We start from the raw sequence: 20,813 nt of genomic DNA, 5'->3' as shown, positions 1-20,813 counted from the left end.
ATTATTATTATTATTATTATAATTATTATTATTATCATTAGTGCAATTGTACATTGCCAGTTAGTAATGTTCAATATGCAAATTCATGGCATTTTAATGTGTACCATATCGTGTGAAAGTAATCACACTAATATTGTCTATTTTCCCTTTTGGTTGCAGATAAAATGCCATTGTCATTGTCAATAAAATGTTCAACTTGACGGTTGGGTTGGGTCTATAGATAAGCTCGGTCGGGAGTTCCTCCTTCTGATTCCCCATTTATTTATCTTTCTTCCCCTCTTCCTGGTTCTCTGTCCTCGTGGTCGAACCAAGGTCCTCGTGGTCGGGTCGGATCTCCTGAGGAAGAGGTGTGTTCGGAGTTTCCTCATTAATACCGAGAAAGATGTGTAAACGTTAATTTAAATATAAAATAATAATTTTCTGTTCATCGATGACGGAAATGAAGGAAAGTTAAAGGAGTTTTTATTCAATGTTTGTTGAGGTGTTTGGTTGTTGATTTAATGAGGTGTTTTTCACTCGTTTTGTTTTATTCACCACATTGTTTAATAATCACATCATCACGAAACTTCGTACAACGGGGATTAAACCTCATTCTTCCTTTTAACCACAAAACTACCAGAAACCTTTTAAAATTAACTTGTAAATCCAATTTGATCTCTAAATGAGGAGGTGAAACGAGGGGATGTGCGTGTCGAAAACCGCCGCCCTGGCTCCGAGTACACCACACGATACCCCGCCAGATGTCGTGAACATCCTGGTGCCAGTGGGCGAAGGATCACTACTGAGTGGATGGGTTTGGCGTTCGATAGACCGGCCTCATGGGGCATTATGAATAGTCCTCCATGGGGCCTGGGAACACGAGTTAGTGGAAAGTTTTAGTTTGGAATTTAAAATGGATTGGGGACATGGACAGACATGGACCGCGTAGTGGGGACATAGATAGCAGTAGAGTTAAAAGGAGCGTGCATTAAAGTGACGGGGAGCACGAGCTAGTTAGGTGGACGTAGTTGTTAGAGTGTGTTGTAAAAAAAATCGAAAAAAGAACATGATGAGTGAATGTGGGACAGCGGGCCCAAGTGTGAATGGAGTGAATGTGGAATGCATGGTGCGAATGAATGATTGGGGGGAGGAGTGAATCCCACCCAAGGGAACCCCGGGGTCAGTGTAATGTTAGTTAAATTTACCAAAAGGAGGTTGTTTTGTTGGTGTTGCAAGAAGGCACGATACCTCTTTGAAGGGTGCAGGAGTCCATTGACCGACTGGGAGTGTGGCTGTGGAAAGGTGACTACTGAGTAGAGGGCACCCCGGGCACGGAGAAGTCGGCCAGAGTAGGCCATGGGTCCAAGCGACCGGGATAGTGAAATGGGCACGGGCGACCCTCGGAATGGGACCCGGAGCACCAAAATGCCACGTGGGCATATGCGGGGGAGTAGCCAGGAAGGGCACTCCCCGCGTTCATACAGAGTAGGTAGGCTCAGAGACCGCATTGGAGTTCGGCATATTGGAATCCCTGCCAAGTGAGCCACGCTGCCCAGCCACGAAATTGTGCAAGGGCACGAGAGGACATTTGTGGGCCGGGCCCAAATTAATACCGAAAACCATCACAGGCAACGAGAATCATGGTTGCTGGAACCGATAGTTTAAAGAGACAGGCGTTTTGAAAATCCCCTGGGATAGATGAAAGTTTAATAAAGGATAGGGTAGATAGGAAATGTGTACCCCTTCGCACCATCCATCCCTTCGCTCTCCGTAGGCCGCTGGATCCACCTTGGAAGGATTGCTGAAATCTGTGGAGGCTGTTCCGATGCTCCATTGGGTCTCGAGACAGATCCACCTCTCTTCCTTGTTTCCCTCAAGAAGGATTTTAGGGGTTGGGAGTAGACGGACAGGATAGGTTAGCTGGACAAAGACAGCAAGGGGGTTTGGGACAAGCAACTATAAAGAAGAATATATAAAAAATAAATCAATAAAAAGGGGGAAGTCTAAATTTTGTTGTTGCAAACTAAGGGAGTGGGTATGGACAAAGACAGGCAAAGGCAATAGGTTGGGGGGGGGGGACAGTTTGAAGGTCCGAGCCCGTTTTCAGAGTGGCCGGCACCACCGCACTCCCTCCACAAACCTCATGGGACTAGACCAGAGGCCGGCCAGCTTCATGAGCCGACCTGAGTTGTGCTGTATCTGCTGGTCCGCATTTGCCATGCCTTGTTCGCCTGCCTTTGCCTTGACCCCATGCCTGCTTGCCCTTGTTGCATGACCCCCCATGTCACCCTCTCCACCATGTGCGCCAGGACCATCCATCTTAACTGTGTTTGCAAAGACTGCCCAGCAGGCAGCTGCACCACCAGAGACTACATTGCGCAGCCCGGCTTCCCCCCTTGTTCTTCTTGCATAAAGGCCAGTTCAAATGGCCTGCCGTGTCAGGATGAGTTGCCTCCAGCAGCTGAAGACTGAAATGAAAAAAGAAGGTTCAGTGAAACAAAAAGAGGGACCTTTTGAGCAGGCTCTGACGACGTCTGACCTTCCAGCTGCTGGGCAATCACCGACACCAACTGTTGACCTTGCTGTGCCTCTTTTCCCACAGATAACAGGTCCTGGGCTATGGTTAGTGTCAATAGTTAAAGATGTAAATAATTAAAAAAACCCATTTGTGTGTCTGTCTTGTGCCGGCAATTTGTATATGTTGTCTGAGTGAGTCTGATAGTTAACCTCTGCCATCGAAGATGGATGGAGGTTACTGTTTTCACCACCTTTCTGTTTGTTTGTTTGTTTGTTTGTTTGTTTGTTTGTTTGTTTGTGAACAGTATTACGGAAAAACTCCTCGACGGATTTCAACGAAACTTGGTGGGGGGGGGGGGGTTAGGTGTGGTCTGGTCCAAGGATCATGCCATTAGATTTTGGACTTGGTCCAAAATCCAATATGGCCGCTATGGCGGCCAATTTGAAAAAATATTTGAATTTTTTTTTTTGCATTTCTACATGTTTTAAGTGATTTCCAACCCCCCCCCACCCCCCAAAAAAATTGTTAGAGAAAAAAAAAATTGCAAATTCTTTTTAAACAAACTTTCGATTTTTTTTTTTATTTCTACATTTATATTTTCTATTTATAAAAAATGCATTTCTACATGTTATAAGTGATTTCCAACAAAAAAAAAAATGCCAAAATTATAATTGCGGCTGATTTTGGAACTTCAGGTGGATATACCCACGTAAAATCAATTTCTGTCTCAAGGAATCTAGTTATGACGAATGAATTGAGTATGTAAAAGTTAAAAGTAAAAGGGAAAGTTGCAAACTATAACTCGGTGAGCACTGTTGACATCAAATTGAATGAATAGGATATCAGGTTCACTTGAGTGAACGAGCAGTATTAGCGGCGGAGGTTTTGCACTCTACCGAGTGCTCCCCCTCTAGTTTAGTTATGCAGTGCACCAGGTTATTTATTTTTGGGACATGTATTCAAATGTCGCACTCTGGGATCCGTAGTTAAAACGTACTCCGGTAAAAACCTACACCTGCATGGCACACGAAAACTTGCGACTCGTGACGAGTCTATAGAAGGGGGGGTGTGGTAGTGTTATGAATCTGGCAGCTATTTGCACACAACAGCCAGAGTCCCCGCAGTTCAGTTATTTCGATAAGTATGTGTTTATAGTTAGGGTCCCATCCCTATGTTTGATGGGTGATGAAGTGTATGTGTGCTGCGAGTTATTTTTTAGTTAGAATTAATAACAACACCAACATCCTCCTTCGCTCCTGCCACCATCGGCCTCCCTCACACACATGTGTGCCAAGGTGTGCGGGGCTTCCATCGCCTCAGATCGGAGCCCCGCTCCAAAAAGGGCATGGAGTGTTTCCTCTGCCCAATGAGCGAAGGGCGAGCATCGCACACACCCCCAGCCAATGGGAAGCCAGAACGCCCGGGGATAAGAGAATCGAGTGATGCGAGAGAAGAGGTTGTTGGTCGGAACCCCCCCCCCCGTGTTCTGTCCTGCTGGGCACTCCTTGTCGTGGTCGTCGGTCTTCGTCCCTGGTCTTTTCCTCGGCACTTGGTGCGAAGCTTCGGAGCATCCGACTTCCCCACCAAGAATCTCGGGCTCCACAGGGGCAGGTCGGCAAGCTGCACGATGCGGCCAGGTACACCACGGAACTCTGTCCCCCCAGCTGAAGTATCCTCCTCGGCTGGAGGACCAAACAAAGACCCGGTGGTGTCCATTTCTTTTTGGATGTGTGTCTGTGAGCCCAGTCTTTAAGTAGAAACGGTGTGAGTGCCTTGCATCATTGCACATTTGATTATATTCAGTGTAACTCGGCTCTTTGTCTCCCTTTCCCCATTATAAATAAACCCCATGTTAAATGTACCAGCTCGTTGCCTGTCGTTTCTATCATTGGCCCAGTATGGTTCCGGCTTGAGAATTAGGGAGGCTGATTGTGCCGTAAATTGCTCATTTGGTCCGGCAGTCTTTGGTAATCTCCGCTCGGTTACGCCGGATCTGAGTCTGTAACAGCGACTCTGTTCGGACAAAGTCGGCTGAGGGTGTGGCTTCCCCGGGAGTTCGACAGCGTGGGTTTTTAGGTAAATTGGAATTAGACAATTAACCCTTCCCCACGCCGTCGAAATATTGGCGTCCAAGGTTTACTAAGGGACCCGTGACCTTCAGAGTCATCCGAAGGTTACGACCTTCAATTCCGGCGTTCGGTGGGAGACGGCGCAACTGCTCCATCTAGCTGTCGTCCTGGCCATCGAACCCAGCACCACAACAATATAACATTCCTGGTTAACATTACACCAAGATTACATCCTCGGTTATTTAGGACTCCACAAGGAAATCATTCAGGATTTCCATAACCCAGAGGGAAGGGAGCATATCCTCCACCCCTCCAACCCCCCATCCACTGCCGTGCTGTCTCCAACCCTCCACCCCGCATTCCTGCCGTCTCCCCACATCCCCCCTGTTCTCGCGTTGTCTCCCCTGATTTCCCCCCCCCCCAACTCTCAGGCAATTTCCCTTCCCCCCCCCACTTTTGTGCCGTCTCCACCCCCGCTCATGCCGTCTCCCTCCTCCCCCCCCCCCCAGGAGAGAGGTGAGTGAAGAGAGTGACACCTCACCAAAGGTTGCTATTCATTGAGGGAGGGAGGTGTATATGTATGTGTGTGTGTGTAGGGTGTGGGGGTAGGAGCCAAAAAAAAAAATAATAGAGACAGGTGAGTGGTGGATCTGGGGTTGCAAAGAGAATGATGTGTGTTGCTTGATGAACGAACTCACAAACAAAAACAAAAACGTGTCAGAACAGTTGCACACACAACAACACAACAGAGTTTGTAAAGTAATCCGCTGGCACGTCTGGAAAAACTTTGTTCTTCCAGTCCCCGAAAATTTGTTGGAAAATGAACCAAAAGCATTCACTGAAAACATTGAAGTACCGCTCACGTACGACCTTATGATCCCATCAGGTGTGAACATCGAAAACAAAGCATTGTGACCAGATATCATACTTTGGCACAAAAAAAGAGAAGAAGGCATTGTTTTTGAGGTGTTCATATCAGTGATTTTGGACTGACGATGCAGAAATCAAGAAAATGATGAAAATACGAAGATCTCAAGCATAAAGTGAAAAGATTCTGGAAGCTGAAGAATGCCAAAGTTGTGTCAGTGATGATGAAGAACCTCACGGGAATGATGAAAAAGAACCTCACAGAGATATTGAAATCCATCCATGGGAATATCACTTTAAATGAACCACAGTTGGAAGCCATCCAGGGGTCAGTAACGATCTCTAAAGAGATCCCTTGGCACAAAACTTTTAAAACAGAAAACTTCACAACTTGGTCCATGAATCGTAACCCCTTACCAAAATGAAGGGGGATACTTCTTGAGCCCACCTTGGGAGGGCTCTATTCCACATTCTGAAACTCACATGTTGATACCACACACACACACACACACACACACACACACACACACACACACACACACACACACACACACACACACACACACACACACACACACACACACACACACACACACACACACACACACACACACACACACACACACACACACACACACTTTGAGACCGAGCAGGTCTCTGTTTCAGCTCCTGAAACCCACCCATGTGTGGAGATAGCAGGCAAAACCAGCATTTTTCATGTACACACACACACACACACACACACACACACACACACACACACACACACACACACACACACACACACACACACACACACACGTTCATGCACGTAGTTGGATCCGGATCAAGACCTCGTCCTTGTCACACACCCAACGTGTCCACAAAATTTAATCTGGATCTGTCCACAACTTCTTCAGATATTCTGAGATGAACAGAAACATAACCTCCTTCACCTTTGGTGGCAGAGGTAAACATGCAATGGGCCCAATCTGTTCTCGTGGGTCAGGCATTACATGGCGGAGGTGTGCGCTCTACCGAGTGCCCTTATAGTTTCAGAATAAAATTGGCTCTTCCTGTAAGTTTCTTCTGCTGGATAGTGGATTTCACAGTGAAGATGAAACCATGAGCACCAAGGAGCCTTCTCAAAAGACTTCTGGGATAAAGTTGTGGAAAGGCACAGATCAGGGTATGGGTATAAATATATTTCAAAAGCTTTGAATATCCCTTGGAGCACACACAAGATGATCGTAAAGACGTGTAAGGCATGTGGCACCACCAAGACCCTGTCGAGATCAAGCTGCCCCCCCCCCACAAACTAGATGACCAAACAAGGAGGAGACCGATCAGGGAGACTACCAAGAGGACAATGGTAACTTTGATAGAGCTACAGGCCTTTATGGCAAAGACTTGTCACTGTGTGCATTTGACAATATCCGAATCACTCCACAAATCTGGCCTGCACGGTAGGGTGCCAAGAAGAAAGACATGACAGAAAAAAAATCCCATATTGAGTCCCATTTGAAGCTTGCAAAAAAAAACTCTCCACAGATTCTGAAGCCATGTGGCAAAAAGTTTTGTGGTCTTACGAAACCAAGACAGAACCTTTTAGCCGAAATGAAAACGGTACGTTTGGTGCAAACCCAACACAGCTCATTACCCAGAGAACACCATCCTGACTGTGAAGCATGGTGGTGATGGCATCATGTAATGGGGATGTTTCTCATCAGCAGCGATTGGGGCACTTGTTCGTCCAAGAGCCTGGGCACTTTTATTTACCCGTCTGAGGCCATAAGGTTCGAGGATGTTTTCTAATTCAGAATTTTATGCAGATTCAGAAATCCATTTCTTGATGGTCAAAGCCTCTGCGTTCTTTGTGAAAATAACGTTTTCTTATTGTTATGGGTGGTGTTTTTTGTGAAAGTGAGAAAAAGCATTTTTGGTCGACATGATACAAAATTGCCAGGCTACAAAGTCATGGCCATATAGGGTATCAAATCATAGGTAGTGACCTGAATAATACAAATATGAATAAACATCATTACATTGTGTTTAGGTGAATTCATTGGCAGTTTTACCTCAAAATAGTTGATAAAAATTCATTCGCTAGTATATATTTGTATTAAAATATCTACATGATAACTTTATCTTTCTCAGACCAGCTGTTATTGTTCCAGTTACATAACAAGTGTCTGGTATAATTAGAAGTATTTCAATGAAAATACATAAAGGAAAATGAATATTGACAACAATGTTTGAACAAGACTTTTCTGGTTTTCAGGCAAGGCTAACAATTCAGTTGCATCACACAAATATGAGTATGAATTGTCATATTTATCATCGGTTTAAACATACTGATATTATTATTGAATTTCCAAGGTGAAATAGACAAGTGCATTTGAAAACCATTAAGTGTTAGCTTAAGAACCATAACCATTAATATATCTTCCCCAAAGTTTCTAGCTTAACCATCACCAAACAAGTATGTATGGTACAATCAAGCATGATATATGTTTGTGCTTTTTTGTTGTTGAGATGTGTCACTAATTATTATTCAAAGTCATCTTCAGATTCATCTGAGGAAGAGTTGTATTCCACTTTGTCATCATCATCATTGGTCAACTCTGCATCTAAGTCATTATCAATATGATTGTATAGTTCTTCTGGTACTTGTCGGCCTTCAAACTACTTTAGGGCATAATGGCCATCCTTGAGTATCCATCCATTTTCCTGTGGGTCCCAGCTGAAGGAGTGTGAGATTATTGCTGTTTTCCACACTGATACTACCAGATTGGTGCGTTTCAACTTCTCAAGTAGTACAGATCTGCAAGGAGGCAGGTTGCTCGGATTCGTTCCTTTGATTTTATACAAAGGTTGAAACCGGTTCTTTGGGGCAAAATGTTGGTGAAATAGTGCATTTCTGGCTAAATTGACTGATGTCAGATGTGGTTTCCCATACATGCTACACACAAAAGCTTCAAAGTCTGTCAATAAATCGAGTGGTATGACAGGAGATTCACCAAGTTTCTTGAATGCTGTCAATAACTTTTCGTTTTTTTCCATCAAAGCCAGATGGCGCACTTTCCCTTTGCATAAGAAACTGGCTGTAAAGTCACAACCTGTGAGGCATGCAGTCCTGCAATGGCACCACACAACTGTGGGCCCATACTAGTAGCTAACTGAGATACATCAATGTATCTTCTGGTGTTGCTGGAGCTAATTCCAACATCAAGCCATAGATGAGCTGGTAAGAGGTGGTTATGTGTGAGCAAAATAACAAGGACATCAGTGTCCGAGGCCCTGATAATAATCTTGCCATCTTCAAGAGCATCACACATATGTTTTATGTGCCAAATCAGCCTGGTATCTGCCTCCTGATGATTGCAAAACAGACCGGGGACCTCTTCCATCTGGACTTTGTCATCAGTTACTTCATATTTGTATGCTTTCTTACCCAGTCCCATAAAGAGTACATGGCCACAGAGTTGCTCTGTGTATGGTTTTGTTTGCCACTCTCTAAAGAGAAACTTCAAAAGTGCTGTCTTGAATTTAGGGGACTTGAGTGCAGATTGAAAATCTTTTTGAAAATTCTGATCTGGTCCCGAAATATTGTATTCAGCCTGTCTGCTTTCAGACCCATGGATGTCATGCTCGATATCTTAAATTGATTGAGTTTTGTATGAATCACAAACAAAGTCTATTCTCTTGGCAAATTCAACTGAACTTGTGAGAAGAACTTTAGCAATTCCACCAAATGTCACAGGCACATTCACAAGCGTGTGCATCAGAAACATGGCATCAACTGCAAAACAAAAAAAAACTTGCACACACTGATGAAACATCAAAAATGCATCTCGAGTAACTGGTTTATCACTTTGAACTCTTTCTTCTATCTTGTGCATGAGTTTTGATTTATCAGTTTTGTTGATGGAGCCATCCACATGTGCCAGTGCTGAGGGCACTGGTGTGAGAGGATAGCTGAAGACTAAAGTGAGATCCAAGTCATTACTTGCTGCTAAATAGAGAAGTCTGCCAACGAGGTCACCTCTGTGACTTTCCACTCAAAGGAAGGGGCATACTGCTTATCACATATTATTGCATCATCTTTAGACATATTTCTGTTGTACAAAACATTACCCTCCTTGTTACTGGACTTTCCTAACACCAGATCAGTTCCAAAATGATGCAGTATCTTTTCAGATAATAACTGAACTTTATATGCTGCAACATCAAGTCCTAAGTCATCCAATATTGATTTGTAACGAGCATGAATAGAAGTCATGAGCTCAGCACGCTTGTCATCTATGACATGTTCTTTTATGTACTGGGCAATCATCTCAAAGGCTTTTGTTTGAATGTCCCTTGATTTTCCATAATCAGTCTTTTCACTTGATGAATCTACTGCCCTGTGGGCTTTATTGACGTATGCTTCACGACAAGAATGGTGATATTTGACTTCCTTTGCAACAAAGTCCACATGTCCAATTTTAGCAAGAAGATGTGTGTCCTGAAGTATAATTGCAGCATCTTTTATGGTCTGCTCAGCATCTTTTGTTTCACAACTGCCTATCAATTGAACTTTATGATTCACAGTTTTACGTTTGTTGTAACAGAAGATACAAATGGCTTGAAACACCCCAGATGATGAGGCTTCCTGATGCTGTATATGTGATCTTAATAGTTTGTTTGGCAGATCTGTTAAAGGTGTGATAATGGGATGAACTGTGTCTTCTGTAGTTTTAGGAACTGCTGTGAAATTTTTGTAACAGATTGTGCGATATCCTATACTGTCACTGTCATTATAGTCTGTGGGTAAACTTGCACACACTGATGAATATTTGGAGCTTGTACTGAGTTTGGATAGTCTGGAAGTTTTAGCAGTCACATCAATTTATCCATGGTTGTACTGTCAAATGGTTTGATTTCATCTTTGCTGCGATGTCCCGTGTGCAAAACACATGAACGTGTTGTTGATGGTGTAGCCATTTTTACCAGGTCAGCTAATGAAAAATACAACAAACACTCAAAGTAAATTTACAGCAAAAACTTCTTCATTGCTGTGGACATGCTTTAAACACCAAAGGTTCTATGTGCTCAGCAGAATTGGTGCACATCCAAGACATCATTATTAATACGAGTCGACTGATTTATACAAAGGTTTGGAGTATTTCATGATGAAAATATAGCACAGATTACTTTTCAAAAGATCTTTAATGCTAATGTTCTATTGACAAGGCTACAACAATTCACTAGATATATAACGCCAACCCTAGTATGTAAGTAAGAATGTACACTTAGTGGTTTTTCCAAAATGACATCAAGAGAATGGATATTTTTCTCTAATTTTTGGCCATAAACAGCACTAATAACCATAAGGATCATCCCATATGCCATTATTTATATATAGTAACCTTCCCCAGGTCATTAGCTTAAATTTGATACCCTACATGCCGAGGTTGCCATGTGATTTTGGATCATGAAAGCTGAAACTGATATTTTCTATTTTTGCAGAAAATGCTACCCGCAACAATAAGAAAATGGTATTTTTCACATAGAACGCAGAGGCTTTGGCCATTAAGAAATGGATTTTCAGAATGTACACAAAAATCTGATTTTGAAAACATCCTCAAACCTTTTGGCCTCAGATGGGTAAATAAAAGTGCCCAAGCTCCTGGTCTTTGTCAGGAGAGAAGGGAAAATGGATGGAGCAAAATACAGAAAAACATGGGGGAAAACCTGCTGCCCTCTGCAATAAAGCTGAAATTGGGGCGGAAGTTCAGCTTTCAGCATGACAACGACCCAAATAATGCAGCCAAAGCAACACTGGAGTGGCTGGGGAACAAGAAGATGAATGTCCTTGAGTGGCCCAAACAGAGCCCTGACCTAAATCCAACAGAAAATCTGCAGCATGACTTGAAGATTGCTGTCCATCAACGCTCCCCATACAACTTGACTGAGCTTGAACAGTTTTGTGCTGAAGGTCCAATCAAGTCAGAATCAAAATCAGAAGGTCCAATCAATTAATATTGTCCAATCAAGGTGTGCAAAGTTGGTGGAGATCGGCCCAACCCTGTTTTCTTCAATGACTTCCATATGCACACGCATCCAGAGAATTGTCTTATTTAATTAAGTCTCCAGTTGGATATTGTTATTGCTTGCTTGAGTTTCCTTCTCATTGCCATTGTTTATTAAAAATCCCTCATATCGGGGTGAATTGTGGTTGTCATTGTTCTCCTTTGATAATTAAGAAAAACCTGTTAAGGGAATGATTGGCTTTGGTGATTCAACACCGAACATCTGCACCGCGTTGCACATCAAGCTTGCTCAGCCTAATTTGCATGCAATGTGTCTGGTCTAATTGGTACAACACTGGGTCGATTCAAATGGTATCTCGGCATAAACACATAATCTGGTTGAGCAAAACCCCCAAAATGGTCTTGCTTTACTATCACATTGATATGAATCACTAAATTTGAACAGGGCAACTGGGATGACTGGACGACCACACCAATATAACAACACTTCCTTTATTAACATCAATATTGTGTCCCTGGCAGGTCATCGGAGGAATGGGGAGCTTTTTGGAATGGCTCCAATCTCAAGGCCTGAGAGCAGAAACAGCCCAAGCAGTGATCGATAAGCTTGGAATTGAGAATGAGAAGGTCCTTCGAATTTGTACAGAGTCGGATTCATTGCGAACAGAGCTCCTCTCACTCTCCAAAGAGAAATTTCAATTTGCAACGTATGCTGACTTCTGTAAATTTGTGAATTCTTTTTTAAAGCCGCAGGTTGTCCAACTTGCAGGCTCTTCTCTGTTGGGAAGTCTGTTCGTCAACTTGGAGAATGTTTTTCGAGAACTTTCCAGTTTCTGCCAAAAGTTTGTTGGCTTCCAAAATGTGCAGCTGGAAAACGTTCCTGGACTCTGTGGAATCGGGTTCACTGATGTCTGCACCCCCTGCTCTCAGAATGATGGATTTAGAACCAAATCTGGTAGGTCACTATATTATACACCCAAGCGTGTCAATAAATACCTTTATCTTCCATTAACCCTTTACTTTATAACTTGTGGAATCTCTTGGAGCAATTTTGTGTTGTCCAACATGTTTGAACTCTTTATTAAATCAGCCTTTATTTTTTCTAAACTATTAAATTCCAAACCATTCCGTGTTTAACGCCACATGTAAGTTGTCCCCACACAGCAGGTGGTTTGTTTACTTCTTGTAGAGGTGTGCACAGGCTTGTCCTTGTTTAAACAGCAAAATTTATCAAATAATTCCTCATATCTTGGGTTGAATAATCTGATGTTTGTTTATTCATTTTTCTTTCAAAAACAAACTCCAACCTTCTGGTGGATAAAACTCACAAAATGTGAAAATTTGTTTGTTTTCCTTACAATTTGGTCTTCCTTTGAAAAATAATCATTTAAAGTCTGATATTTTGATTTAAACTTAAATCAAGGTCTGAGTTGTAAAGTAAACTTCAATAACTACAGTTTACATGTCTACCTTCTTTCTCCAATGTTGTGTCAAATGTCGAATTGTGTGCAGGTGAAGGTGATCTGGAAGAGGGAAATGATTTCCAAATGGATATTCCTCAAAACCTTTGGAAGTCATCTGTTCAGATTAAAGAGTCAGATGATGCAACAACACAAGAATCGAGCAGTGCTTCTCCTCGTGTTCATCCAGGTTTGTGGAACTTAACAGAGTGCTGTGTTGTGATTAGAAAATTGTCATTTGATTCATTTTCTGTCCATCACATCATTTGTGGTGATGGGAAATTTGTTTCCAGTTTGTGGAGAAAACAATTCCATTTTGATTCCAACTGGAAAGTTTGTTTCCTCATACATCCTTGGTTCATTTGCATACATTTGTTGAACAGCTTGGTTGATTTGCATTCCTTTAAAGATTCCTCATACATCCTCCTCTCCTTTATCCTTAATCCTACCACCCCCAAATATCTTTCCTTTCCACCCTCCCCCCCCCCCAACCCACCAAACCACCACCCCATTTCCCATTCCCTCAAATGTATTTTCCTCTGTTTTTTTTTCATCCCCACATTTTGGAAACATGAAATAAGCTCGGATGCGTCTTTTTATACAACATGCAGTCATGATTTCCATGCAGAATTACTTGCTAAAGAACAACAAGAAACACGAGCACAAAATTGCGTGATCTCGTTGAAGTTGATTGTGTTTTTGGAGCTCCAGTTCAGCACGCTTCAACATTTTAACATTGTGTTGTTTTTGCAGTTTCCTAGTTTGATTATATTGTTGTGGTTACCAAATTCGCAAACCACCATTCAGGTCCCTTAGGTGAGGTATCTCGGCAAGTATATGTGTAGTTAGGCCCAAACCCGTTGTCTAGTGGGAATACATGTCATTTATACGTGCTGCGACTCTTCAGGATAGCCGTTTTTCTTTTACTATCTTTATTTTGGACCAACCGCCATGATTACCATCACAACCACAACATCAACCACCAACCACAACGCCGCTTCACCACAACCGCCACGACCTTCCCGTCACACCTCGCAACCGTAGCATCGCCACCGTTCTTGCCCCGCTGTGGGTACCGGTGTTGGACTCATGCAGAACGCGCGTCGAACAGCGTGTACAAAATCACGGATTTTGTGCTTCAAAAACGGATCAAAAACGACACACGCCCACTTTTTGCCGTCCAATCGGTGAGCGAGGGGCGAATTGGCCCCGCCCCCAGGGCGATCGATATATGCAAATTTGTGGATCAAAAAGCCTTCACGCCCACTTTTTCTCGGGCCAATGGGGAGCGAGGTGAAAGGTCAAAGGGAGGGGGTCAAAGGCGAAGTTACGGGGGGGATAAAAGGACGGTGTTCGTCAGTCAGAAAAAGGAGAACGAGAAGGAGTCGGAACGGAGGGGACGAGAGTGGAAGTCTGGAGCCCGAAGCCTGCAGTAGCTGGAGAAGCTGAAGAGAGTCGAACGAGGAGAGCCCAAAGAAGAGTCCAGGGTGGAGAGTCCAGAGGCGGAGAGGCGGCAGCGGCGAGGGCAGACGAGGGGGTGCTCGCGTCGGTGCCAGGAGCTGCACGCCCGAGGGAGGCCGGCAGCGCGACCTGGCCGAGGTGGAGACGCACACCAGGGATAATAAAGATCCTCTATACCCCGAGCATCAGCAACCCCCTCCTGTTTCCCCCCGCGCTGAGATAGTGCGACCAAGGGGGCCCCTTTTCCCACCCCCTGCCTGACACTGTCCGCGAGGCCCGCGGAGTGAGGCGCCATCGCCGCTCCGCGTCTCATCACCAGACGGGTAGGCGCGACCCGGTCTCGGCCTCAGGCCCGCCTCATTCTTGAGGGTATTTCTTTTCCTTGGTTTTGGGTATGTGTTGTCGGCGCCGTCTGTGAAGTAGAATTGTATAAGTGTTGCCGTGTGCTCGGTAGTCGGTATTAGCTCTGCATTGTTTTCGCTTTTATATTTGCTTTTTGTGTAAATGGAATTGTGTTTTCTTTTTTTTGTGTGCTTTTGGTGGAATTGTATTTGTGTGCTTCCCGTGTGCCGCGAATAAATGTGCTTTATTGTTGAACTGTTCTCCCGCTTCGCTTCGTCTTTTCCCCCATTGAACCCTCATCTTGCTTCACGTAAAGGGTTGGTAGTGGGCTGAGTACGCCCGATAATTAATCGAACCGTCGAGGTCGACGATAACACCGCTCGGTTATTCTGATAGTACGGAACGGGTCGCTTAAGTGGCCCGTGTCCGAAGTCGACCTGCGGCGAGGTGCGATCGCCCGGTCTACCCTCTGTGTGGGTACTTAGGTAGGTCGAATTTGGCGAACAACCCTATCCCACGCGGGGGGCCGATTGGCACGATCGTGGTGAGGCCGAAAGGCCCACCCGTGACTAGTTCCCGGCGTTAGTCCGAGAGGGTCACGACGGGATTGTCCGTCCGGTGGGCGACGTGCCGCGATTCGAGTTACGTGGCCGCTCGCACGCCGGCGGGCGCGAATCTGCAACAATATGATGAGGTGGGTCTCCATGATCTGTGCCCCAAAGGCATCAGCATAGTTGGCAAAGTTCAAACAGCCAGCTGCCATATTTTCATCTTTATCCAAGAATGGAAATGACTTGTCAGAAAACTTCGTTTATGTATCAGACAGGTTCTGTTAATTGTGATCTCGGAGTTTTGATTTCTGTTCTTGCTGAAAAGCAGCAACACCAGTACAGATGAGAGAGAGAGACTTTGACTTTTGTATACCTTCATTTAAACAAGGTTGGATAAAACAGTTGGACATGGAATTCAAAACAAGAAATCATAAAAAGGAAGGTGAGGTATTAAAAACAGTATGTACACAGTTAAAATGAACATTTGAGATGATTGTGATCTATTTCACACAGTGTGTTCCTATAACACTGTTTCTGTTGTTACAATTCCAAATTATCCACTTTTTGGTGAAAATTGAACTCCATGCATTGTCTGGCCATAACAAGGGCCTGAAAAACTGATAAAACATGATAGTCAGCATCTGGGTTTGGAAGAAGTTTGGTTTTCCTTGTTTTATGAACTGCTAATTTCCCTTCGGTTTGGAAAACATTTGCAAGAGCAGATGCTGCAGTATTGCAACAGAAGATTTAATTACAAACCCAAAAGAAAAGTGTGTAAAGAAATGTACATCCAGCATGGTTGATTTCTCCAAACTTTCGTTTTCTGTGTGGATGACGTGTCCAAAGCATGTCAGTTTCTGTTTTCACATCAGCACTTCTCATGTACATGGTGATCTAATTTCTTCAATCGCTGATTTATTTGTTGCTGAAGGTGGACGGGGGTTATGTTTTCACCCTTGTCTGTCTGTCTGTCTGTCTCTCTGTGTCTATTTGTTTATCTGCTCGTAGGATATCTCAAAAAGTTTTGACCGGGTTCTGATGAAACTCGGTGGACAGGTTGGGTCTGTGAAGATGATGAATTTATTCGATTTTGGTGCAGATCCGGAACCGGATACATTAATTAATTTAATTTCTTAAAGTGATTCTTCATGATTGAGAAATGTGGCCAAAAAAGATATGCATTGTATGTTATTTCAAAAATTCCAGGTGGATTTTGACAAAACTTGGTGGATAAGTTGGGTCGGTGTCAATCACAAGCCGATTAGATTTTGGTTAAGGTACGGATGCAGATCTGGCTGATCAATGGGATACAAAACGTAAACTGTTCAGCCTGGTAGAGTTATGCACTCGACCGAATGCTGTTATAGCCGTTCTAATGCAGTCCATGGAATTTTTGACATCTATCTCCAACACCATGTTTCAAAACTGTCAATATTCTTCCTTCCTTTCTTGCTTTTTCACTGTCCACAACTCACATCCACATATTGCAATTGGTAATACCAGGACATTCTCCAACCTCCTCTTGGTTTCTTTTGTCACTTTTGTCTTTCCATATCTTTGTCAAGCCACACATTGCTGTTTTCCCAAATGCTAGCAATCTGTTAATTTCTTCTCCACATTCTCGACTCACCCCAATGTTGCCACCCAGGAAGACGAAAATTTCCACTATTTCCACGAGATCGTCTCCCCATCTGAACACGTCAATCTTCTCAGTTGACAAGACTTTTGTCTTTTTTATTTTTTTAAGGTTTAAGTAAAGACCAGCATTTTCACTTTCCTTCTTCACTGTATGCAGCATTTTCATCAATTCCTCTTTCTGGTCTCATCAGCATCGCTGACATTGTTGATGTATCTTCATCCAGTCCTGACCCCAGCCTCGATGTCATTCAAGTTTGATGTCTTCACGATGTACTCACTGCACAGATTGAACAAATAATTGGAGAGAATGCACCCCTGTCTTCCCCTTTTTCCAATTCCAAACCATTCTGTCTCTCCATGCTCTGTTCTTACTGTGCCCTTTTTTTTACTTCTTTTTTAGATCCTCATGGAGGATCTCTCAGTCTTACTCACGTTGTTCTTCTTGTGGACTTTTTTTGTTTCACAGCCTGCAGTTTTCTTTGAAACTTCCTGAAACTTGGCGTATATATGTAGAAATACCCCGCACAGACAGTAACGATCTCCGATTTTGAAGATTCCTCCAAGAAAAAAAAAGTTATGACATCAAAATATCTCCGCAAATGGAAATCGCCTAAAAAATTATCTCCGAAACTCGGCAAGCTTTTTACGGCATCTCTACCGAGATGACCTAATAAAGCCGGACCAAATGTCCGTCCGTCTGTACGTCTTTCCGTCCGTCAACAATTTTTCTTTTTGATCTTGATGAAACTTAGTATGTGGGTAGAGGTCGATGAGTGTTGCACAACTTTTGTCCGGGTTCAAGCTCAGGGTTAAGGTCACGAGGTCACGTGAGTTATAAAAATCGCCATTTTCAAAACCTATCTAGTCTGCCATTCTACAAGATATTCGGCAACTGTTTATTGATTATGACACCAAAAAATATTATCTTGTATCTCACCAGACAGATTTTTGAATTTCCATCCCGTTTGGCCGCCACATAACCTGGAAGATGGTCAAAAACACCTCCCAGTACAAAGAAAACTTTTTACTTCCGATCTTGAAATTTGGTATGTGGGTAGAGGTCGATGAGTGATACCCAACGACATATTTTTCCCCGGATTCGAAGTCAGGGTCAAGGTCACGAGGTCACGAAAGTTGTGAAAGTTGCCATTTTCAAAACCTAGTCTGTCATTTTCGGAGATATCTGGCAACGGTTCATCGATTATGATAGTAAAAAAACATTATAGAGATGACCGTCACCCCCACACGGGGGTAATGTTTGAATTCTGTTTGCGGGAATCGAACAGGGCATCAGCAGAGATGAATTACCACACATATGATACATCACTATGACGTCATATCAATTTTTATGACGTCATTCTTATTTTTGACATTTTTTGTTTTTTGTTTCATTTGTTTCACAGCCTACAGTTTTCATCGAAACTTCCTGAAACTTGGCACATATATGTAAAAATACCCTGCGCAGACAGTAACCATCTCCGATTTTGAAAATCCCTCCTAGAAAAAAAGTTATGACGTCAAAATATCTCCGCTAATGGAAATCGCCTAAAATATTATCTCCGAAACTAGGCAAGCTTTTTGAATTCTGTTTGTGGGAATCGAACAGGGCATTAGCAGAGATGAATTACCATACATATGATACATCACTATGACGTCATATCAATTTTTATGACGTCATTCCTATTTTTTTCGCATTTTTTGTTTCACAACCCAGAGTTTTCATCGGATCTTCATGAAACTTTTCATGTATATGCAGAAAGCCCACGCGCAGACAGTAACCATCTCCGATTTTGGAAATTCTTCCTAGAAAAAAAGTTGACGTCATAATATCGCCGCTAATGGAAATCGCCGATACCATTATCTCCGAAACTGGACAAGCTGTTTGAATTTTGTTTGTGGGAATCAAGCCGGGCATTAGCACAGATAATTTATCGCAAACCTGATACATTACAATGACGTCATATTCGTTTTTATGACATCATCATTAAGAGGATGAGGATCTTCGCTCATTCGAGCTTGTTTGTACACACTGTCGAGGCTCGTGTGAGAGCTAATGCACAGAAACACCCAATGAGTGGAGCAGGAGAGAAAGTCCTGCAGCATAGTCTGATATTTCAGATCAATTGTTCAAATTTGCATAAAAGCACCAAAATTGGTACACATGTAGAATAATGTATTCCAAACACTTCTAGATATGGAGCCACCCGAGATTGTGCCTTGGTCAGCTTCGGCGACCATTTTCCAAAATGGCCGCCATTCTACTTTAGCGAAATTGGCTATATGCTCTTATTTTCTTATTGTATTGGTGGTAGATATAAGGAAAGTGTAAAATTCAGTAAATTGACCATGAAAAGGTGTATTGAAATATTATGAGCCAGTATTTTCGGGAAAAAAAAGCCATTATTTGATTTGTAAATTGCTGCTCTCCTGAAACTTTTCGCTGAAAAGTACTCATTATTGCCTGGAGAAGAAGAATCAAATGATATTCATCACATTCAATGGGTTTGGAATCAACAAAAATTGCATTATACATTACATACTTTACTCTTTTGAAAAGGGAACTGATAATCATGATAATGACAAACTCAGAAAATGTCGTCAAATTATTGCACACTTCACTTTGAAGCGGCTACGGTTTACTGTCTACTTCCATTCTACCAGGACACATGGTACATGCATACATCAGTCTAGTACAATATGAGCTTCTGAGCTCAAGTGTACTGGCTCTGGATCAAGAAATCAACACTTTTACAAGCAATGCGACTTTGCATTTGCACATTCTAAGCTAGGCCGATATCTCAGTTTGTGTCGACTGCGTCTGTCTACTGGCATTCTCCTTCACAAGCACACAGTCCAGTGCATTGCAGATTAGCCTTCTTGCATTTGCAGCGGTTTCTACAGCCTTTTTTGCAGCCGCACGACACCAGCTCGAAGCAGCTTTTTGAAGCCTCAGGGAGTGTGGTCCAGAGCGGTTCGTAGGAGCCATCCTCTGTTTGCCGCCAGCCCCAGCTTGTTGGTGATGGAAGCACGGGTTGAGGGACCAAGACGTGCCCCCAGACATAGCCACCCTGGAAGACTGATCTCTTCACATGCTGTTCCAAAGCATCGTAGGTAGGTGGGATGCACTGGATGGAGTTCCTCTTGGCGAAGAGTTTCTTTCTGGCCTCGTTGACGTCCGTATATGGACTGGTGCTGTCATAGAGGAGCACCACAAACCTTTCAATGCAGTGCATTGTGTCATCCTGGATGTTGACTGGCATGGTGGTCAGGGTCACAAGAGAATCTGTCAGTTCTGGAAACGAGTTCCATGTGGCCCAGGCAGATTTCTTCCCATGCCCCAGGAATGCTGATACCGTGTCACATCCGGTCATGGCATGGAAGACAGGGAGGGCACCTGCCTTCTGTGGACCGAGGGAAGCAGCTATTTCATGGGCAGGGATGTAGCGGTAGTTCTTGCCCATCCAAAAGGCAATCCAGAGTTCATCCACACATGGTAGTGCCTGGGTAACCATCACCGCCAAGACGACGACGTCTGTGTCTACGGTTCGAACTTGAATCCGACGGTGGTCATGTTCTGCAGCATGGGCCACATGTAGCATGATGCGAGTGTCCGCCTCTTCTTGACTGCATGTAGCCAGAGATAAAAATGACCATTTTTCCCCAATACAATGGTTGGAAATATAATAAATCAACACAAATGACATTTGTATTGTTTTCTTTTGTAAATGCACATCACATGGAGTATTTATCACCTCTGAGAAACCTATAAAGAGAATAACAATGACAGATATCCCATGTTGTTAAAGTGAAATGGTGGCCATTTTAGAAAATGGCCGCCAAAGCTGACCAAGGCAATATCTTGAGTGGCTCGATATCCAGAATTGTTCAGAATACATTAGTCAACATATGTACCA

At 43.3% G+C, this 20,813-nt stretch overlaps 1 protein-coding gene across 3 annotated transcripts in view; it reads left to right on the top strand.

Annotated features, from left to right (window-relative positions):
- LOC147029182 (uncharacterized) overlaps window positions 1-20,813 on the top strand; it is a 46,730-nt gene that overhangs the window by 11,703 nt on the left and 14,214 nt on the right. For 2 of the 3 annotated variants that reach the window (XM_085876352.1, XM_085876353.1), the window contains exons 2-4: window positions 313-347; window positions 11,970-12,402; window positions 12,960-13,097. In XM_085876352.1, coding sequence (XP_085732478.1) covers window positions 313-347; window positions 11,970-12,402; window positions 12,960-13,097 — 606 coding nt within the window. The remainder of the gene's footprint in view (window positions 1-312; window positions 348-11,969; window positions 12,403-12,959; window positions 13,098-20,813) is intronic. The other variant, XM_085876355.1, reaches the window with a different exon arrangement.

The sequence above is a fragment of the Eptatretus burgeri genome, chromosome 4 (genome assembly GCF_056783735.1).
Source record: "Eptatretus burgeri isolate ZD-2024b chromosome 4, Ebu_testis_v1, whole genome shotgun sequence".
Classification (NCBI taxonomy): Eukaryota; Metazoa; Chordata; class Myxini; order Myxiniformes; family Myxinidae; genus Eptatretus; species Eptatretus burgeri.
Note: the sequence above shows the minus strand (reverse complement) of the source record. Positions and strands in the feature narration are given on the sequence as shown.